The 21,477-nt window shown below is 42.5% G+C and overlaps 2 protein-coding genes across 2 annotated transcripts; one reads left to right on the plus strand and one right to left on the minus strand.

Annotated features, from left to right (window-relative positions):
- Nucleotides 1–2,502: 2,502 nt before the first annotated feature.
- Nucleotides 2,503–14,956, plus strand: dact3b (dishevelled-binding antagonist of beta-catenin 3b). The gene is made up of 4 exons (XM_030067127.1): nucleotides 2,503–2,733; nucleotides 11,188–11,320; nucleotides 11,855–11,965; nucleotides 12,568–14,956. The coding sequence occupies exons 1-4, from the start codon at nucleotides 2,503–2,505 to the stop codon at nucleotides 14,073–14,075; spliced, it is 1,983 nt and encodes a 660-aa protein (XP_029922987.1). The 3' UTR covers nucleotides 14,076–14,956.
- A 1,663-nt stretch (nucleotides 14,957–16,619) lies between these two features.
- c5ar1 (complement C5a receptor 1) lies at nucleotides 16,620–19,074 on the minus strand. Its single transcript, XM_030067081.1, has 2 exons — nucleotides 19,045–19,074; nucleotides 16,620–18,611 (listed from the first exon to the last, which is right to left on the minus strand). The coding sequence occupies exons 1-2, from the start codon at nucleotides 19,057–19,059 to the stop codon at nucleotides 17,562–17,564; spliced, it is 1,065 nt and encodes a 354-aa protein (XP_029922941.1). The 5' UTR covers nucleotides 19,060–19,074; the 3' UTR covers nucleotides 16,620–17,561.
- Nucleotides 19,075–21,477: the final 2,403 nt, after the last annotated feature.

Raw genomic sequence — 21,477 nt, forward strand, 5'->3', positions numbered from 1 at the left:
TAAGAACATTTTTCTCCAGGTGGTATTTCTAATGAAATTCCAAAACATCAACTCATGACTCTTCCACACCATTGTAGACAATTTGGAAAGTCTTGATTCATCAATCTATTTTTTTTTTTTTTTTATCCCAAATATAAGGTAAGAATACCCTCTGAGTGCATGCCTCACACATGGACACGTCTGACCCAGCCCCAAACACCATCTAAAAACCTTCAGAAGACAGTTTGAGCCACTTCTATTTTCTGATACCCATTCACTTGGGAGCATCTGCTTGTAATTTTGTTGACAATTTTGAATGACAGGGCTCTGTGTACCTCCATGTCTTGTGGTCATATTTCACATAGCTTTCTCGTCATGTTTCACCAGTGTATTGTTATGTGACCCGGTTAGGACAGCAGTGGAGACTGCTGCTAAAACCTGGGACCTCAGGAGATTTTAGAGTGGAGAAGAGAATGATAGTGTGAGGAAAGCCTATCCCTAGCCACATGAATTTTTCAACTGTTACTGCACTTTCAGAAAAAAAAATAAAATCAACTTTAAAATATTGATTTTGATAAATATTGAAAGCCTTGTTATTTTGGGACCTATACCCAGGATCTTTTTATAACCTACTGTATGTTTACACCAAAGCCTCCTGATTCAGGAAAGTCAAGGTCAAGTGAATTATGCTGAAACTTCAAGAAAATGGAAATCTAAAGGTCTCAGTGCAATTACCAACAAAAAAACACTACTTTATAGACTCAGTGGATAAAACATTTCTGTGAAAGATATAATCCCATACTGAGGGGGATCTATAGATGAAGCAGATAACACTGATTTAGGAGCAGTTTGGAAAGAGATAGCCCTAACATTTTGTGTATTGTTTTCATTTCCATATGGTATAGCAAAAGAAATATTTAACTTATAATTGATGATTACATTAATTCCTTTCCCTTTCAATATGCAAACAATGCATAGGAAATACCAAAATAATTTAATTATTAAGCATGTTTATTCTGTCTTCAATTACTTTGGCTCTGCTCTGGACTAGTGGTGGGCCTGTTCATTATAAAACACTGCTTAGCAAACTGAAAACATATTATTTAACATTTCTATTTACATTATGAACTCTATTAATACAGGGTGGCAAATAAGGTACCAGATGACTGGCAGAAGATGCTGTGGGCCCCTGGAGCCACTGCTGATCTCTCTCAGCACATTTTATTAGGTGCTTGGGTGTTTGTTATTTTGCAGAGCACCTATTTTCAGGGGACATTGCCTGACCAGCATCTCCAGGGGTTCCCAGGTCTCATGTGATATCATGATGCAAAATATAACATCACTGAGCTAAACTGTAGCAAAAAATGTCTTTAAACTATTACATCTGGTTTTGTCAGACAGATGAGTGTCACCTGCAGTTTGTCCATTAGATAAGCTGCTCTGTTACTTTACTATGTGGTTGTTTGGTTGTTTGCATCTGATGCATGTACAGTTTGTCCTTATCTCTTGTTCTTTGTTGTGTGTGAAAAATTATTTTGTATATTTAAGCATTAGCTGCTGCCTTCTTGGCCTTCGCTCGCTTTTAAAACAGCAAATCTCAATAGACCTCCTTAAAGAAAGAAAGAAAGAAAGAAAGAACAAGGAAGAGTAGGTGGTAAGGAGGAAGATAAAGCCTTATTCAATACCAGTTTAAAAAAAAAAAAAAAAAAAAAAAGGTTACAATAAAAATATAACCCATACCCAAGGAGCTTATAGTTCCATGCAAGCTAGATGCCTCTTTTGACAAAAATTTTCAGACAAGTGTTTATAGTTATGGCATCCTATCCTAGACTGTAATTTCTTTTCATGACAAGATTACATAATAGTGTCACAAAACCACAGAGCTCATAGTGCTGACCTGCAATGTCAGCATCCAGCATCTGTGCTCATGCATTGTGCACCCTGCCCTGTCACCAAGGGAGTGGACTGTAAGCCAGGAATCTAACAGACCTCGGGCTTTGAGGCTTTTCTTCGGTGTTACAGTTGGGTTCCCGGGGTTTTTGCAGTATCATGCATTCATTCACCAGTTCCAAGGAAGCAAAACACCACCCAGAATTGTGTGCCCTTGCGCTCCATTGACACTGGACTAAAAGGGGTGAGGCTGACGCGTCAATATAATGAATCAAGGGGGATGGGATAACGTCACACGCAGCAGCCACCGACCCCTGATGTCCAATGAACGCTGAGGTTGGATGTGCAAGGGGCGGATCAGTCCCACTTTCTCGTCGTGGCTGTTCGCGGAGGGCGGAGCTCCTTGCGGTGTTTGACAGCTGCGAAATAGAAAATGTATAGCGCATAGATGTTCTGAGGGAAACCATGCTTCTCAAAGGCAACCATACTATCACACCAAATGGGACGCAGCATGGCTGTATATAGCATGCGTGTGCAGCCATAAATCTTAACCCCTCCAGAAATAGCAGCTAAGGATTGCTCTTTTCTTTTCTTTTTCTTCTTATCCCTGCAGAGGCTGGGATTTGGGGGGGCATGCACCGTGCGTTCTCGTTCCCAGTGACTGTGGAGCGCAGTCGGACCAAGGACCGCCTGGAGGCAAGTCTGGCCGGGCTATGTGAGCTGGAGCTCCGCAAGCAGAGGCAGGAGTGCCTGGTCCTGGGGGCGCTGGCTCTGGGAGACCCTCTGCCCCAGAGCAGCTCCAGATGCGAGCTGTCGTGTTTTAGCAGCTGGGGGCAGGAAAACTTGACATTGAGACGTCAGCTGGTAAGAAGTTTCACTGCTTGGTTTCTCTTAGTGTTTTCTGTCGCATGCATGGACTCCGATGTCGGCGCACAGCATAATACACTATGTGACGCTCCATTTTACTCCACGTCCAATATATTCTGAATAATATACAAAATATAATGTGCATTCATTTTTTCCCAGCTTAAACGTTGGAGGGGCCCTCGGTTTGGGGTGCGCCTTTTGTGTCAAGCGACCCTTAATCTGCAAAAAAAGTTACTCAAGTTGATTAATTGGGTCTCTGTCTGAAAGGATGTAATGGGTTTCCATCCTTTGGGCTGAGATTTATGCCTGTGGGTAACGAAATCAGGGGGTGGAGCACCCGCCGTTTGTGGTATAGGCCTACTATTTAATGGCCCATTGTTCCCTGATCATGATCTTTTATAGGTTTTACTACTTAACAAGCTCTTATTGATGCTCTCTCGGGATCATAACGGGATGAATTATTCGTTTTGATAATGTCTGGCGTTTAGATTACCTTGCATCTTTAAGTCAAAATTATTTCCCCTCATAAGTGATGAGTTGGGGCTCATTGTGAATGTGGTGGCTCTTGAATTGTGGGGAAAGTGGCGACAGAGTGAATACTATAAGTTAAGAAATTTTCTGTTGGGAGTTATTGTCCCACTGATTATAAGATATCACAATTAACACGAGATCCATAAAGATTTTTTTTCTATGACATCAGAGCTGAAAGAGCTTCTCTCCCATGGAAACTTTTACGCACGACTGACCGTGGAAGCAGACCCATACTCATCCTTCCTCGTCATTGTAAATATTGTTTTCTATACTCTATACTTTTTGTATTCATTGTAGATAATTTTCTTCTCCACGTAATTGCTCCAATGAGGAAGGGAGGAATAACCTCAGGATTTTTTTTTTCGTTGCTTTCAGGCTGCTTTTGAGCAGTCCACTAGCTGTCTCACCATGGCTTGAACAGAAAACCATTATGAAAGAGGGTGAAAAAGAAATTAAATCAACCGCCTCCCACTCCTCTCATCTCCCTTTCTCCTCCCTCCCTCCCTCTCCTCTGCCGGGGCCCTAACAATAGGCGCATATGGAGCTGAATACTAATGATCCCGAGGCCCCCGGTGCTGCGCCGTGAGCGGAACAAGGCGCGGCGGTCTCCTTGTGTCACTTGGTATGGCAAGATATGGACACTATGCCTCTGCTTAAATAGCTTTTTATAATTATGTCAGGGACTGAAGATTCAGACATTTGAAAGACACATTTGGAAAAAAAAAAAAAAAAAAATTAGGAAGCAGTTTGGCCCTGTTCCCAATGTGCCATACCAACCAGAGAGCTGTCAATGCCTTTGAGCCTGGTTCCACGTTTTCACCGACTGGAAAGAGTTATTTCCAAGGCCAGTCAACTCCTGACATGTTTTCCCGACAGGCCGCACATTTTCCCGTTTTCATTTTCAGAGAAACCCGTCACTGGATCGATGTTTATTAACTGCAATGCTTAGTCAGGCGTGTAAGTAATTACACAGGAAATTCCTTGGAGATAGTTGCGTGGAGATTTGCCCGACATGACTCTAATTGAAGCCTCAAAATTGAGCCTCTAAAATATCAGCTAGGTCACCATATGCGTCCAAGCCAAATCCCCAGCCTCATCTTCCATGTAGGTTAAAGTCTTCACAATGTATAGCTTGGGGTGTGACACAGAAACAACTGACCCATGAGACCCATGTAGTGAGTGAGTGTGTGTGTGTGTGTGTGTGTGTGTGTGTGTGAGAGAGAGAGAGAGAGAGAGAGAGAGATCAAGTAAATCAGAAGAAATTTGTTGGTATCCAGCCACTTGTGTGAGTGTGTGTGTGTGTGTGTGTGTGTGTGTGTGTGTGTGTGTGTGTGTGTGTGCGCGCGCGCGCGTGCACGTGTGTGTGTGTGACAGAGAGAGAGATCAAGTAAATCAGGAGAAATGTATATCCACCTGTGTGTGTGTGTGTGTGTGTGTGTTTAGTTTCTCCATTTCCCTTGACCATGGCCCCAGACAGGCCGGGGCTGGAGCCTTTTCTCTTCTATACAGTCTGTGGTGGCTGAGGTGTTGACAGCCGTGGGACGCCAGACAGCAGCTGGGAAAGCACAAGGCTCTGACCTCACTCAGCCACCCTGCTGTGTGTGTTTGGATAGAGTGAGCAAGCTTATATGAATTGTGTATGAGTGTGTGTATGTGTATGTTTGTGCACGTGTGTGCATGTGTTTGCATGTGTATGTGTGTGTGTGTGTGTGAGAGAGAGAGAGAGAGAGAGAGAGAGAGAGAGAGAGAGAGAGAGAGAGTTGATGCTTTTAGTATCCTTAAATGTTCTTTTCTCATCCACATTATAAATGCAGTTTGTGCTTTTGCTTTGCATCCTTATTGACTGGATTGCCCAGCCAAAGGGTTTGTGGTTCAGCTTGTCAATGCATGTGTTACATTGTGTGTGTGTTCCTGTGTTAACACAGTGCCACATTATTAGTTAGAGTAGAGCGGTGAGCCTGCTCAACAGAGACTGATCACTGAAAAGATGATGCTTTCCATTCCTTTGTTGGATCGTATACACACACACACACACACACACACACACACAACATACAGATGTATTCATACAACATCTATGCATATACATACATTAGGCAAAAGAACATATGACAAAATATGGATCCACACACACACAGTCTTAAACAAGCTGCACCCAGAGCTGTTGTCACTCGACACATGCAGCTGTTTAGTCACATGAACACAGACTGGGGCAGTTCTCTCTGCAGAGACTTCATTCACAACCAGCACAGCCTGCTGGCCTGCCTACGAGAGACTGTGCACGTAGGACGGAGTAAGAGCATGCTAATGAACGCCATTCACTGTTATATGGTTATGTAAACACAGCAAGAGTGTGCACATGCATGCATATGTGCATGTTAATCTTCTGTACAGTTTGAATCTTAAACATTAAAATTTAATTTAGCTTTATCAAATAAAGCATTTAAAATCTGTGTGTGCATGAGTGTGTGTGTAAAGAAATAAGGGATCAGAGGCTCAGTGAAGCAGTGGAGTCAGGGGCAGGGTGTGTGTGTGTATGTGTGTGTGTGTGTGTGTACATGTGGCGGTTTCTGGCCTCCCACAGCCCTCTCTCTTTGGAGCCAGTCACAACACTGCTTTAATTATAGAGGGTCCAGTGGTGTGCCTGCATGCCTTGTGTGCCCTGTTCCATAGCTGTGTATGTCCCTGCTCTATTGCTCCATAACCCTGGTTGAAAGGTCCATTATAAGTTCTTTTTGACACCAGCACTCATCCATATAGTGTCTTTCAAAATAAATTTTTATTAGTTTTAACTGCAAGTCATAACATACAAGTGTTAAATACATTAAATGGATCAATGCTGTGTCAAAGTGTTGATCCTGGTACATATATTCCCCGCTGTGTTTTGTGCATATGCACCAAAATATACTATGCACCCTACACACATATGAACACACATGTAAACAAGAGTACCCCAATTCCACCACCATGGACTATCCCGATCCCTTCCAAACATAAATATCCTATTAATATAATTAATTATTGAAAGGACTATATGACCTTTTCCAGGGATGGAGCTATCAGAATTATCTGGAGCTGGAGGCAGGGGAGCTTACACCAGTTGGTCCATATAATGTTAAAAATGTTTTCTGGCCCACAGAAAACTAGGGAGGGCAAAATTATATCGTCCGTAATGGTTATTGCAGGATTGCCGTTATATCTGCAGGCAAGGCGGATAGGCCTAATCTCCAGATTGGGCGGACCGGGTCATAAAAATTAACATTCTGGTTAATAATGGATGGGCGGCAGGTAGGTGGAATAATACCTTATTAATCAGGAAAATATGAATTACATGCTCTAAAATGTGAACATATTTTAAGGTTTCTTTTACGTTAAATATCCATGCTGGTGCAGGTCTCTGAATCAGAGAAAATAATTCATTTGGATTAGCAGTGGGTGGATGATTTATGTATGCATGCAGCTTCGGATGACATCAGAGCAGAGCTGTGCATCGTAAAATACAAGGACCAGTTCTCCTAATGCTGAGTTTGATCAATGCCTCATTTGTCTCTTGGCTTGAAATCCCTTCCTCAACCTGTCCTCAGCTTTTAATCTGCATTTCCTCTCAATGGTTGAGTAGATAAGTGTGGTCAATCAGTACAGGGTCATAGCGTTCCCCTAGTCTGACCTACTGGGTCTGTTACACAGAAAGAGCCGGTGGTCCTCCTAGAATTTTGTATGCCTGGTGTATAACAGCTTAATCATTAGGTGCTGCTGGCTGCGCCACCTCATCTGTCTCCCCCATCCCCCCACTAGCCTGGGGCAGAGGATGCAGTAAACCAGTAATGATACAGTGTGCAGGGTGTCAGTGAATCAGGGTGAGACCATTAATAATGGAACATAGTCACAGACCACGCCATGAAATGCCACAATAGTTGAGGTTATGTTGTGTTATGCCTCAAGACAGAATTGGTCTGGTTTGTCTGTCCACAAAGCTTTGTTTATTTTCTGTGTCATTATGTTTTAATGACTAGCACCACAGGGCCCACAGTGTGTGTGTACATGCATTGTGTGTGTGCACGGTTTGAATGAGGAGGCAAACAGTCGATTGTGTGAAAATGCATCATTGATGAATTGATTTCCAATGGTCTTCCCCTCACACAGCAATTTCTTTAGCTCACATTAGAGGCAAGGGCTACACTCCCCACTCTCTCCCTCTCTCCTATACAAACTAGTATTGATGTAGTGATCTAATGCTTTGTTTGCAGGAAGACAATAAGCGCACTAAACAAGACAAAAGAAATCACAATGTTTTTGTGTAAATAGGTTGTGTGGGAAGCATAGGTTGGCTTGGGTCAATTGCCCCTCAACAGCCTCTGCATTATCACCACATTAGTCGAGTAGACAAAGGAATCTGAGCTCAAGCAGTGACTGCTTCAGTGGCCAAAAGACCACTCTGAGGGATCCACACTTATTTAACCGTTTTCCTGAGGAATTTTTCGCTCTACATATTACATAATTTGGTTAGATACCGTTTTTTTGTTTTGTTTTGTTTTTTTCACATATAACGCTGAGAGGCACTGACATGAGTCATTTCATGAAGGGTCAGATGACAGGGGCAGGCCGAGGTCGTGTCCCTGGAATATGCAAGGATTTCGCTTTAAAACACTTTGGTAACATGGGCGATCTGGGTGTTATAATAATCAAACCTATGAGTCTTCAGTTACAGGCCATTTTCTTTCTCTACCAGACCCTCCTGCATTGTAAGGAATACTCCAGAGGTGCTAGCTAACCTTGTGTGAATTTTTACCATCGGTAAATTGTTTTTGGTATTGCACTGATCCTTTGGCTTGTTAAAAATGAGAGTTCACCAACATAACAGGCTGTACTATTCGGTAATTTCTGATTGTTTCACATACTATTGGCAGTGTGTTTACACTCACACGTCTTTTGGTACAAGGAGTGCATATTAGTGCAGACACACACATAAACAGACAGGGTGGAGACAGCTTGTAGCAGTTGTCTGACAGGTTCTTCATCATCGAAGGTTTGTAATGTAGAAAATGTCACCTCATTATGAGAACATGCTCCATCTTCGGTAATGAAGTCCCTTAATGAGCCTCAAGTGTCTGCAGGACCAAGTCTGACAAATTGAAATGTGTGTGTGTGTGTGTGTGTGTGTGTGTGTGTGTGTGTGTGTGTGTGTGTGTGTGTGTGTGTGTGTGTGTGTGCGCGTGCGCGCGTATATGTGCATGCACTTATATGTGTATGTCCTAATCCATGGAGATAAGCTTGCATGCAAGTGTCTGCTGAAGTAAGTGCACATGGGAGAAGTTTGTCTTCAGGGCTTTCTGACAGTAGGGCTGTCTAACCCAAACCCTAACTGCAACCCTAACCCTAAACCTTAGAAAGACTCTCTTGCAGAAATAGAGAGGCTTTCTTGCAAAAAGCCCCAAAGGCAAATTTCTCCCACAACCAATGTAAGTGTGTTCGTCATATGACCTCGACATGAGACAGGCGGAAATTGTCTGGCTCACTGAACTAGCATGTCTGATTTCATTGTCTTACTCAGTGGTGTATGACGAGCGAACACATGGGTCAGTTTGTGTGTGTGTGTATGTGTTTTTGGGTGTGTGGGCGTGTTCTTTGTGGCCATCTATTCTCTAATTGTGTGCTTGTATCTGGGCTGTATGAGGCAACAAATACATCTGTACATCTTGATAGCATGTGTGTGTGTGTGTGTTCCTGCATCCACATGAAAGAACACCTCGACTCACTTCCCAGAGCAGTGAATTATTCATATTCCAGCTGACTGCCTCCTTTTGCAGTTTCCTTACGTAAGAGGCCTGACAACAGATATGGAGCATGTGCTCAGATGCGCTCCTGTCCTGTTCCACAGACAGCAATGACCTATGACACTCACCGTCAAATTTTCTGGAAAGTCTATTGTTGTACAGTCCAGTGAAGAAGAAACTGCATTTCAGGTGTTTTTTTTTTGTTTTTTTTTTTTGTTTTGTTTTGTTTTTTTTTTTGTTTTTTTCCGACATCCTGCATTTAAACATTTTGTCAGTTTTTATCCCTATTAGGTGAAACACTGGTTTCTTCCATGGGTCAACATACAACACGATAATGATTAATGGTTTTGTTCTAAAATGAAATAATCAAACTAAATTAAAATAAATGCTTTATTTTTTTAAGATTGTAAGTACACTATATTACCAAAAGTATTCGCTCACCCATTCAAATGATCAGAATCAGGTGTCCTAATCACTTGGCCTGGCTACAGGTGTATAAAATCAAGCACTCAGGCATGCAGACTGTGAAACAAGACATTTGTGAAAGAATGGGCCGCTCTCAGGAGCTCAGTGAATTCCAGCGTGGAACTGTCATAGGATGCCACCTGTGCAACAAATCCAGTCGTGAAATTTCCTCGCTCCTAAATATTCCACAGTCAACTGTCAGCTCTATTATAACAAAATGGAAGCGTTTGGGAACAACAGCAACTCAGCCACGAAGTGGTAGGCCACGTAAAGTGACGGAGAGGGGTCAGCGGATGCTGAAGCGCATAGTGCAAAGAGGTCGCCGACTTTCTGCACAGTCAATTGCTACAGAGCTACAAACTTCATGTGACCTTCAGATTAGCCCAAGTACAGTACGCAGAGAGCTTCATGGAATGGGTTTCCATGGCCGAGCAGCTGCAGCCAAGCCACACATCACCAAGTGCAATGCAAAGCATCGGATGCAATGGTGTAAAGCACGCCGCCACTGGCCTCTAGAGCAGTGGAGACGCGTTCTCTGGAGTGATGAATCACGCTTTTCCATCTGGCAATCTGATGGACGAGTCTGGGTTTGGAGGTTGCCAGGAGAACGGTACATTTCAGACTGCATTGTGCCAACTGTGAAATTTGGTGGAGGAGGAATTATGGTGTGGGGTTGTTTTTCAGGAGCTGGGCTTGGCCCCTTAGTTCCAGTGAAAGGAACTTTGAATGCTTCAGGATACCAAAACATTTTGGACAATTCCATGCTCCCAACCTTGTGGGAACAGTTTGGAGCGGGCCCCTTCCTCTTCCAACATGACTGTGCACCAGTGCACAAAGCAAGGTCCATAAAGACATGGATGACAGAGTCTGGTGTGGATGAACTTGACTGGCCTGCACAGAGTCCTGACCTGAACCCGTTAGAACACCTTTGGGATGAATTAGAGCGGAGACTGAGAGCCAGGCCTTCTCGACCAACATCAGTGTGTGACCTCACCAATGCGCTTTTGGAAGAATGGTCAAAAATTCCTATAAACACTCTCCTCAACCTTGTGGACAGTCTTCCCAGAAGAGTTGAAGCTGTAATAGCTGCAAAAGGTGGACCGACATCATATTGAACTCTATGGGTTAGGAATGGGATGGCACTTCAGTTCATAGTATGAGTAAAGGCAGGTGAGCGAATACTTTTGGTAATATAGTGTAGCTTAAGTCATTGCTTGACAAAATGATATTTATACATGATGAGTACTTTCCTATTTTAGACACACTGAATGATGATGATAAGGAAAATTCCTTTGGTCCCAAAATGGATTTATGGTGTTTTGGAAATAAAGAACTCAAATGTAATCTATGCACAAAACAGAACACTGCTGTATAAGTTTGCAAGCTTATCTACAACTAATAAATACATAAAGAAATGAATACAGTCTCCATCAGACTTAACCATACAAAAAAAAGATCTGGTGTGCAGCTAGAGCATCAAGCAAGGAGATGCCTCTTTTGGGGGCATGATAGTGAACCAATAATTTGTTTGTGAAAAATGTCTGAACGTTTTGTGTCGTAGCTGAATTCACTGATGATTATTACCTCTGATATCAAATTATTTCTCCACACTGCAATCAAATGCAGGCACTGAGAAATATTAGAGACATTCATTGTTTTTGTGTGTGTTTGTGTGTTTCAGAGCGCCCTCCAGAACTCCCCCTGGGGGCTGATGCAGGCGCTGGAGCAGCAGGTGGGAGAGCTAAGGATAGACACTGACGATGGCTGCTATGACGGAGCCCAAGGGGACACCGGGGACAGTCGACCAAGCTCTGGTACTCCCTTAGTTTTGGCCCTTGTTTACATCATAGCTCTGACATGCATGTAATTTTTTCTTTTTTTTAATTTACACTGTGTCTTTAATTTAATTTAAATATATCTACGGAGCACATTTTCTGCAAAAAATGTGTTTTTTGCAGGTATATTGTAAAATATCTTTTTTGTGTGGTTTTGAAAATGCTTATAATGAGGTTGATGTTTTATTTGTTTTCACCCATATGTTTGTTCATGCTCCAATTGGTAAGGTTTGTACTTTTTGCTCTATTTGTGGAAAGCACGGGGTCACTGAGAAAAAAAAAAAAAAAAAAAAGTTTTCAGCCAAGTGCAGCAAGCAACATATATTTTTAGAGACCTGAAACTGGAAAGAACATTGAGATATAATTAGTGAGATCATCATCTCATATCTCCTCATCTCTCTCTCTCTCTCTCTCTCTCTCTCTCTCTCTCTCTCTCTCTCTCTCTCTCTCTCTCTCTCTCTCTCTCTCTCTCTCTCTCCCTCTTTGTGTGTGTGTGTTTATATATTTCCCCAGGCTTCTATGAGTCAAGTGAGGGCCAGTCTCCAAAAGGAAGGTCTTGTTCCACTGAGCCCACAGAGACTGTCTCTTCTTGGACCTTTACCAGCGACAGGCCAAAGTCTCTGGGTAAGGTAAAATGAGCAGCACAACAGGAAAGAAACAGTAATTATTTGAAGTACACTTGATTTAGCCTGTCACACAAACATCCTCTAAAGCAGTAACATAACTTCCAAGATACAATAAGGCACTGCTCTATTTCATTTTGCCCAAATATGCTGTTTAGGTGAAGAAAGAGTAATTTAAGCATAATAACCTTGAGTCACATCTGCTTGATGCAGGACACACTTTAGCCTCTCTAATTTAATGTTTTTGTTTTGTTTTGTTTTTGTTTTTTAAGTCTAAATGAAGTGAAAAAACATGGCCATGTTTTCACAATACTTTCACAGTCATTTTTTGGCTATCTCGGCACACTAATATGCCTCACAAACACAAAATAAAGGCAAAGAGAAATCAAATGGGACTATTTATGCCATACTCATTATGTGTGTGCCAGGTGCAATGTGAGTAATCTGCTATACTACTTTTATTAGTGTTACATTTTTCTTCTCAAGTTCAGTGTTTTCAATTTAACCACTCCAGTTAAGTCTGTTTTGCACCCATTCATCCTTTATTTATTATAATTGTGGTGCTGCACCATTATCTACCATAGTGTTGTTTTCTATTATTAGGAGACCCTCTCATGCTGAATGGAGACCTAGATGCACCAGTTCCACGCAGCACTCTGCCGCGCTCCTTTTCTGCCCCCTATCCCCCTTTGGAGGGCATTGCTGAGGAGGGTTCAGCGATGGAGTCCTGGCAGTTGGAGCCCAGTGGAGCCACCCAGTCCTGGCACCAGCAGGCTGCAGAGGATCTGGTCACTGAGCAGGATTACCAGCAGGCCCTGAGGGTAGAGGCTTATATCCTAGGTCTTATCCAGCGCCATACCCTTTCACCTCGACCATGTCAGCCACGCACCAGCCTGAACCCCGACCCCCCATATTGCAGTACCTCAGGACAGAGCACTCTACACAGGAAAACGCCCTCTCACACCACAGAGCACCGCCTTCCTGACCCCTGTGTTGGGCCCCGAGTTGACCTCTCACCAAACCCTGAGTGCCAAGGCTGGGGTTGTGACCTGTTAGAGGGGGAGGCTTGTGGAGGAGAGGCCCCATCTTTGGAGGAGGACTGCTATCTGGCTCTGCCCTACCCCCACACCAGGCCACACTCCCTGGCTGGAGGGCTACCACAACCTTTGCCCTCACTGGACCCCAACTGTGGTGCTGGGGCTCCTGACCTTTGTTGTGAACCCCAGTCCCCCCAGCACTATCGACTCCCATACTCCCCTGCTCATCACAACCACAATCTAGTCAGTGCTCAGTATATCCCTGGCCAAGGCTGCCATGCCCCTGTGCGGTCCCCAAGACATTATACCCCAGAGCAACCCAAACCGAATCCATCTATCACCTCTCCTGACCGGCCCAACTCCAAATCAAGAGCCTCTAAGAAGAATCACGATGAGCGACAGAGTTCCAAGAGATCAAACAGCAAGACAAGCCGATCCCAGTCAGAGAATAGCCTTCTGGGCCAGCGAGGGCTCCCTGAGCGCAGGTACAGTACCACTGAGAGGCCCCAAGGCCGCAGGGACCAGGTTCAGAACCAAGTCCAAGTCACTGGGGTCCAGGTTGGCAGTAGCGGCAAAAACGGGACCCGACGCTGGTGCTCCAACCTGGAGCTCAGCCAGGACGAAGGGGAAACCCAGGTTGGGCGAGTGCATAGACGACCACCTCGAAGGGCTCGTCATGGTCATCCTTGTCTCCACTCCCAACCCCAAACTTACCATCACCACCACACTCAACCTCGGCACACAGACTTTACGGAGAGAGCGCCTCTTTGTCAGGGAGAAGAAGGGTATGCTAGAGTTGCTCCTGCAGAGTCCGAGTCCAGCATGAGCGAGGTATACTCCCCAGCCTCTAGCTCTCTGTCCAGTGACTCTGATGAAAGCGGAGGGCTGGTGTGGCCCCAGCAGCTGCCACCACGCCTGGCTTCTTCCTCATCCTCATCCTCCCCCTCACCACAGGCCTCTGCCAACACCTCCTCACAACCCAAGGCCTTTGTCAAGATCAAAGCCTCCCATGCTCTCAAAAAGAAGATACTCAGATTCCGCTCAGGGTCCCTCAAAGTCATGACCACCGTATGAGAAGGTGGTCAAAATTCTTTCAAAAGTTTAACTTTTCCTGCAGTATTGTATTCTCTCAGCATTGTGCTCACTCTGATGACCAGTTCTGTTCTTGTACTCTACCTACCTCTGCTTATTTTTTTAGTGACAGTAATTGGTGGCCATAATTAAAGGTCTGCTAGAGATCGTATGTCAGTGTTATGTTGAATATTATCTCCTAGCTCATAACCAGCCAATGCTTCACTAATGGGAATTATTCTGGTCTAACAGATACACTGCCATAATGAATTACAATGTGTAGATATGCATGACCCATTTTGTTGGGTAAAGTTAGCTAGCTGGCCATGCCATGAGACTGTTGTTTTGTTTGATGGCATTACAGTCATCAGTTCTTAATATTTTATAAGTGAACAGCAAAGACCGTTCAATGTGTAAAGACTGATATATGGCAAACAATATGACAGGTTAGCAGGATACAAATACACATTTAGATTATGCACACCATCACTCTTAAAATTCATGGATTGATTGAGAATCTAGAAGCAGGGAAAGAGGGCCTAGTGATTTTTCTCATTTCATTTTGCTTAGTTTTGTCTCTCCAGGTAAATCAACAGATATATAGAAGTGAATCATCCACTACCTCTCTTCGTTTGCCAGCTGCTCTCCTCTTTTTTGACCATGATCAGGAACCAGTGACCTCAGCTGAACTGTTAGTGTGTCATCTTAAGGGATGAATGGGTCTTAGAGGCCAGGAGCCAATATACATGCATGCATGCACATATGCACATACCCACAGAAACACAGAGACACAGACTTACTCATACCTGTAAAAATGTAAATATCATCCTGTGGCCTTGTTTGGAATGAATGTAGTTTGTAAATAAAGATCCTTTGCTCTTGAATGTGGTACCTTATCACTTCACTATAACTAGGAAAATACAGTTTATATTGTAGTCGGTCTAGTCAGATGATCTGCAGATACTGTAATAAATATTACTAACTGGAGGCAGGTCCACTGGGTGTTGTGTGCTGTCTTTGGTTCTGTCAGTTCAGTTATCAGTCTAAATCCCAAAACAAATATAAAGTTTTGAGTTCTCACATCATGGACTTGGACTTTAGCAGACATATTCAGTAGAAATGCTATTTGTTTCAGCTACAGACAAACCTACAGACATTAATAATCCTAATAGCTGATCTTGACCATGATCTTAGGTGCCTTATGCACTGTTTTCATTGGGGTCGGGGGACCACCCTGGGTTTTTCATGGGCATCCAAGTGGTTCTAAGCAACATGAGAAATCAGAATTACCAAGGACCAATTGAAGTGAGGATCTATGAGACTAAACTGGCAAAAATGTAAATAATAATAAAATAAAATAAATGAATAATTTGATAGTTGAGTGTACATGGTTCTCATCATCTAACTCACTGAACTCACTGATTGATTATGAGCTTATTTCACATTTTTGTCATATATTGAGTCATCACTGACTTTTGGAAGTTTTGCAAAATGCACCTTGAATTTCATTATGATTCCCCAAAACTTGTCATGATACAAAAATGTATGAGTGATTATTTTAACATTACAGTATGTCATTGAATCCATTTGTTGGTGCTCATATGACATGTAAACATTTTAACTCTTGAACCAAATTATCTTTTCATATCCTGGTCCCTATGGGACAAAACCACTTCAGACTGGTTTCTGTACCTTAATAAAAGCCAAACTGGGGGTCCTGGATATGAAAACGTTTGGAAACCATGAACTATAGAATGAGTGTCAGACAATGAGACCACCGTCTTGATGAATTTGGTCCACTGAGCATAAGTTTTAGAGCATAACTCCCTCTTGTGGTCAAGAAGAGGAATAACATAAATTTGCTTTACAAGGAGTGCGTTTGGGTGTGATTTTGCAGTCCTCTGAGGGCATTGTGGTAAGGTAACTTCATGGAGCATTATCACTATCATAACAGTACTGCCTTCCGTGTTCATAATGTTTAAAATGGACTTCACAAATCATAACAATAATAATAGCTTTATTCATAGAGCACGTATCAAAACAAAGTTACAAAATGCTTTACATAAAAAAATATGGTTTCTATCTTCCGCACCACCATCTCCACCCCCCATTGTGTGTGTGTGTGTGTGTGTGTGTGTGTGTGTGTGAGAGAGAGAGAGAGAGAGAGAGAGAGAGAGAGAGAGAGTGAGAGAGAGAGGGTATATTCCAGTGTTTCCAGACCATGGTACAGTAAAGGAACTTTTTCATCATCATTTGCACTAGTATTGCATGTGTATTAGACAGAGGAGAGGAGACACATGGCTCCTATCAACACCACAGGGTGTTGACAGGGCAGGAGAGCAAGGGAAACACTGATGTGAGAATGCTTGTGCAGTATGCACATGCAAAGATGTGTGCAGAGAAAAAAAACAAGAGAGCATTTACACAAGTTGAAATAGACTACTTACTTAAATATAATAATGAAAAGCATTGACTCACAAAGTTACTTATCATCATGAAATAATATTATGACTCCTTACATTTCCTGTCATCTCAGTATCTGTTTTGTGATTCTTCCCACTAAATTACAGTAAGCAAAAAACAATACATAGATTATTCATTTCTATAAAAACAAATTTTTAAACACAGTATCGGAAAATCCTTATGCATACAAGTGTAAAAGAAGAAGTCATTTTTAGCTCAGCTTTGATTGCACAATACCTAAATCTTCAGTGGAAATAACCTGCAAATTACTCAATAGTTCCTGTTGTGAAATAGCGTACTGACAACTGTCAAATACACAAACACCAACAATAACCACAAAAGGCAATTAGCCAACACAATTTGGGACCAAAACCTTTGAAAAACAAATAGAATAGCAGTGCGCCCAGTCTTCTCATCATTTACATGTTTCTAAACTCACGTTTAAACAACCCTAAAGGGATACTGTGCAAAAGTGCAGAGGGTCGATGTAAGTTAGGACATTTTGTCTCAACTGGCAAAAAACATGGAAGAAGCACGTAATTTGATGGTTGAGTCTAATTGATCAACCCTATTCAGTTGATGTTTATTTTTCAAATGATGTTTCAGTTTTTGTTCTTATGCGAACATAATCATGGTCTTACACATAGAGTAAACCCTTAGTTCTAGACTCATGCTTTCCAACCATGCTAACACAGCTTAAAATGTCCATATGAGTAGGCCAAATAAGTCTGAAAACATAATATTTTCAAAATATGGAAGCAATGAGTCCAGGAGCAATTCTGCTCTTGAAACATAGTAGATATTGAGTTATGGTAGATTTGTCTTAAGTCCATTGTAGCTCAGCATATTTTCTCTGAACGTTTTGTCTAACCAGCAGTTAGTTCTACCCTGCACTTAAGCTAAATACACTGACTAAACTTAGTCTCTTTGAACTATGTGGGAATCGGTGCTTCTGCCAAAGTATGGAAATTGCAAGAATGACATGAGCAGAGCATATGTGTGATGCCACATGAAGTGATTACACCATCAGATCGCAGTCGTCTCCTTTCCAGTAGAAGTGCTCTTGGTGTCGGTGACGCTCCTGGTGGGCATGGGCTCTTCAGTGACAAAGTGGAACAGGCTGCGCAGAGAGCGTGTCATGCTGTCCTTGAAGCCTCGGCCCAGGCACACATACAGCAGCGGGTTGAGGCAGCTGTTGACGTATGCCAGGCAGAGGGCGAGCGAGTGTGCCAGGTAAATTCTTGGCCGATGAGGGGAGTGCCGAGGGGTAAGCAGTACAATGAAATCCAAAATGTGCAGCGGGACCCAACATAGGAAGAAGCTCAGAATCACAGCGATGATCACCCTCAGTGTGCGTTTGGACCGGGCACCACGCGACATGCCACTCTCTGCCTTTCTGTACACCACCCAATGGCAGAGAAGGATAGCCAGGAAGGGAAGGAGGAACCCAACTAGGAAGCGGAACCAGGTGACAAGCCAGGCACTCAGGTAAGTATACAAAGACACACACTCCCTCTTCTCATAACCTGCATCAATCTCTTTGGCGTAGACGAATTGGGGGATGCTGACGATCAAGGCCAGGCACCAGACACCAGCACAGACCCAGGCAGCCTGCCGAGGTCGCCTGTGGTTCTGGCACCAGACAGGTTGACCAACCAGCAACCAGCGATCCACACTGATCACAACCAACAGCAGGACGCTGCAGTACATCACCAGGGAGAAGGAACCTTTGACCAGCGTGCAGGCCAGCGAGCCAAAGTGCCAGTGGTCATCATGGACTAAAGGAACCATCAACAGGGGGAGGGAGAGGCAGCACAGAAGATCAGCCAGGGAAAGATGAAGGAACCACAGGGAAGTGACAGAGCGGGGCATGCGAAATCCCGTCACCCACACCACCAGGCCATTTCCAGGGACACCCAGCAGGAAAACAAGGCCATAGCATATCAGCGTCACGATTTGGATTGGTTGAATCTCAGGGGTCAAAGTCCAAGGTAACTCAGGAAAAGTGAAATTAGGGTCAATTGTAAAATTGTCAAAATCATAGTCAAAGATAAAGACATCCATGGCTGGTGTAGGCTGTTGGATAAACAGAAAATTGGTCAGAAATAGCATTGTAATGAATAGTGCCAGTTTTAAATCAGTTTTAAACCAGGTGTTTCAAAAGACCTAGACTCCTTATTAATATTCACTGTGTTTTATGTTAAATAGTTCTTGTGTTTTCAGGTACACCCATCAGACTATTTACTGTTTAGTATTGTGAATGTTGCATTATTTAATTAAAAATGATTACAGTTTTTATTAATAATACAAATGCATTGGTTTTTAAACATACTGTAAATTGAAATTTAAAAATACCTTTTTTACTAAGACAGACTTCAATTGTCGCAAATGGTTGTTAATTAAACTTTAAAATGTAAGTTTTAATATTTTGTGCATGTTGTACAGCTCCGCTTGCTAAAGCAGTCAGTGACAGGTAAAACTTAAAAATCTTATTTTGTTTTTTACTTACAGCTTGCAGGTCCATGGTGATGTTGGCTCGCCACAGCAAGACAGAAACTGCTGAACTGTTCTGCTTTTCAGCTTGTTTTGGGTATGGGTGTGTACACACACACAGACACACACACAGAGAGAGAGAGAGAGAGAGAGAGAGAGAGATGCATGCAAACATGTCCCATGATTATTGGCTACTGCACCTTTAGTCTTAAAACAATAGAATTTTAACAATAAAAAAATGCACTGTTGAAACTTTTACAGTCACCTTACACGACGTGGTAAATACTGTGAAGATTAAATGATTTTAATTTATCATTTACTCATATTTTGCACAAGTACAAGTACACTGTAATAAGCTGAAAGGCAAAAAAAAAGGAAAAATTGCTAGATAAAAGTCGAAATTATGAGATAAAATGTAGAAATTAAGATACACTTTCAAAGTGCAGCAGCTGTCAGGCATGAGTTCTGCTGGTGTGAGTCGTGTTAAATTTGAGATGGACTGTGAGGACACTGAGGACTACTTCATCTGTGGCTTTACCACAGATGGAATTCTTCATTTGCTTGCTGATTCACATGGGATATTACTTGGTGAATGCAAACTAGAAATAATTTTAAGCAAGACACAGCTCTATTGTAGAAAGAACAAACCCCATGTGGCAGCTGAAGACATCTGGGCAGTGTCATGACTACACATGGATGCACCATGCACAATTAATATCTCAAAAATTTGCCTTTGGGTCTCATAAGTAAGACTTTTTATCTCGCACTCCATACTATGGGAGTGGGAAAAGGGGGAAAAAATTAAAATCCTCATGGTAAGTCATAATTATGAGATAAAAAGTCAAAATAATGAGGTAAACAGTCATAATTACGAGATTTAAAAAAGTCAAAATGATAAGATTAAAAAGTCATAATTATGAGATAAATAAAGTCATAATTATGAGGTACAAAGTCAAGGGAGAGTCTTAAAGGGGAAGTTACTTCTCATTAGGATTAGGGTTAGTGCCTTATTAGTGAAGGTGTTGGAGACCTTTGGGCTCCAAAAAGGTGATAAGGGCACCTTTTATTGGTCCCGGCTGCTAGGGAGGAATAGGTTTGATGAGGGAAGTTCTGTGTCAGCTTCCTCCAAGATCCTACAGTTATAAATTGTTCTAAACAAGCTTTTCTTGTATACTTTATGTCTCAATACACTTGAAAAGGTTATTAAGCTCTCCGTGCCACGACATTGTTGCTCTGTACGTTTATTGATTTTTCCTGCATATTCCTGTTCATGGTCACATGTGGCTGAATCCTATCCCGGCGTACATTCAGCATAAAGCAAGTAAACATCCTGAACAGATCAGCAAATACCAGAGCACCCAGGGAGGAAAAAAATCCAGACAGGTGCCAGGTGTTGAACCCTGGTTCTTCATGCTGTGCGGTTACACTCAGTCATGTAAGCTGAGGGACCTTTAAACTCTGACCGATCACGTTCCTCTCGTCTGTTTTCATGGTACATTTCCTTGAGTACTGAGCACTTTTTTCAGGGCTGCATAGTTGAGACTATGAATAATCTCTTCTGCACAGCTACCAAATGCATCAGTCTATTGCAAGGAAATAGCTTCAAATTGTCTCATAAACTGAATTTGGGCCACAAAATAAGGCAGTTTTCGGTGGTTTCCAAAATAAACCCCAATATAAACATATACACGTCATGACAAGGAGATCCCACCTGAGATGTTTTCTACACAGCACAGTGGAGGGGGCGCCATCATGATCTGGGGGGCTTTTTCCTTCAGTGGAACAATGGAGCTTCAGGTTGTGCAGAGACGTCAAACGGCAGCTGGCTATGTGGAGATGTTGAAGGGGGCATCCCTCATGACTGAAGTATTCCGGCTCTTTTTAGAGAACCGGCTCTTTTGGCTTGGCTCACTAAAAAGAGCCGGCTCTATCGGCTCCCAAGTGGCTCTTCAGATTTTTTGTTGTTTAAATTAATTTATTACCAACAATAATGTAAAATTATGCGCAAAATGAATTACTAATGTAAAAAAAACATGCGTTATGTTTTTTTAAATTATTATTTATATATGTTTATTATATAAATATGCCTTTATTTATTCAAAATGCGTGTTGTTAAAAAAGCCTGTTGTTAGCGTTAGCTAACGTCTGCTAAAGCTAACGTTAGCGTGGAGACACGCGACAACGGCCACGGCCCCGTAAAATTACCCCGAAGTTCCGGCGGTGGAAACGGGCCTTTGGAGCAACATTCCCACTAGCCTACTGGAAACACTAGCATCAAGCATGCCGAAACGAATTTTTGAGGTGATTAACAAGAAAGCTTTTTTGCCTTTGCCATCAGGAGGTCATGGCAGTGTGGATACCTGACAGAAAATGACACTGAATCCACATTTTTGCCAAGATTTGGGCTTTTAAAGGCAGTGGTCTTAAACTTTTGATCAGCTGATGAACA

Source organism: Myripristis murdjan, chromosome 13 (genome assembly GCF_902150065.1).
Source record: "Myripristis murdjan chromosome 13, fMyrMur1.1, whole genome shotgun sequence".
Classification (NCBI taxonomy): Eukaryota; Metazoa; Chordata; class Actinopteri; order Holocentriformes; family Holocentridae; genus Myripristis; species Myripristis murdjan.

Excerpts from the sequence above, each read along its gene's own strand:
- dact3b (XM_030067127.1), top strand. The coding sequence starts at position 2,503 with ATGCACCGTGCGTTCTCGTTCCCAGTGACTGTGGAGCGCAGTCGGACC. Across the intron at positions 11,321-11,854 it reads GGACAGTCGACCAAGCTCTG|GCTTCTATGAGTCAAGTGAG; the intron begins GTACTCCCTTAG and ends ATATTTCCCCAG. Across the intron at positions 11,966-12,567 it reads CGACAGGCCAAAGTCTCTGG|GAGACCCTCTCATGCTGAAT; the intron begins GTAAGGTAAAAT and ends TTCTATTATTAG.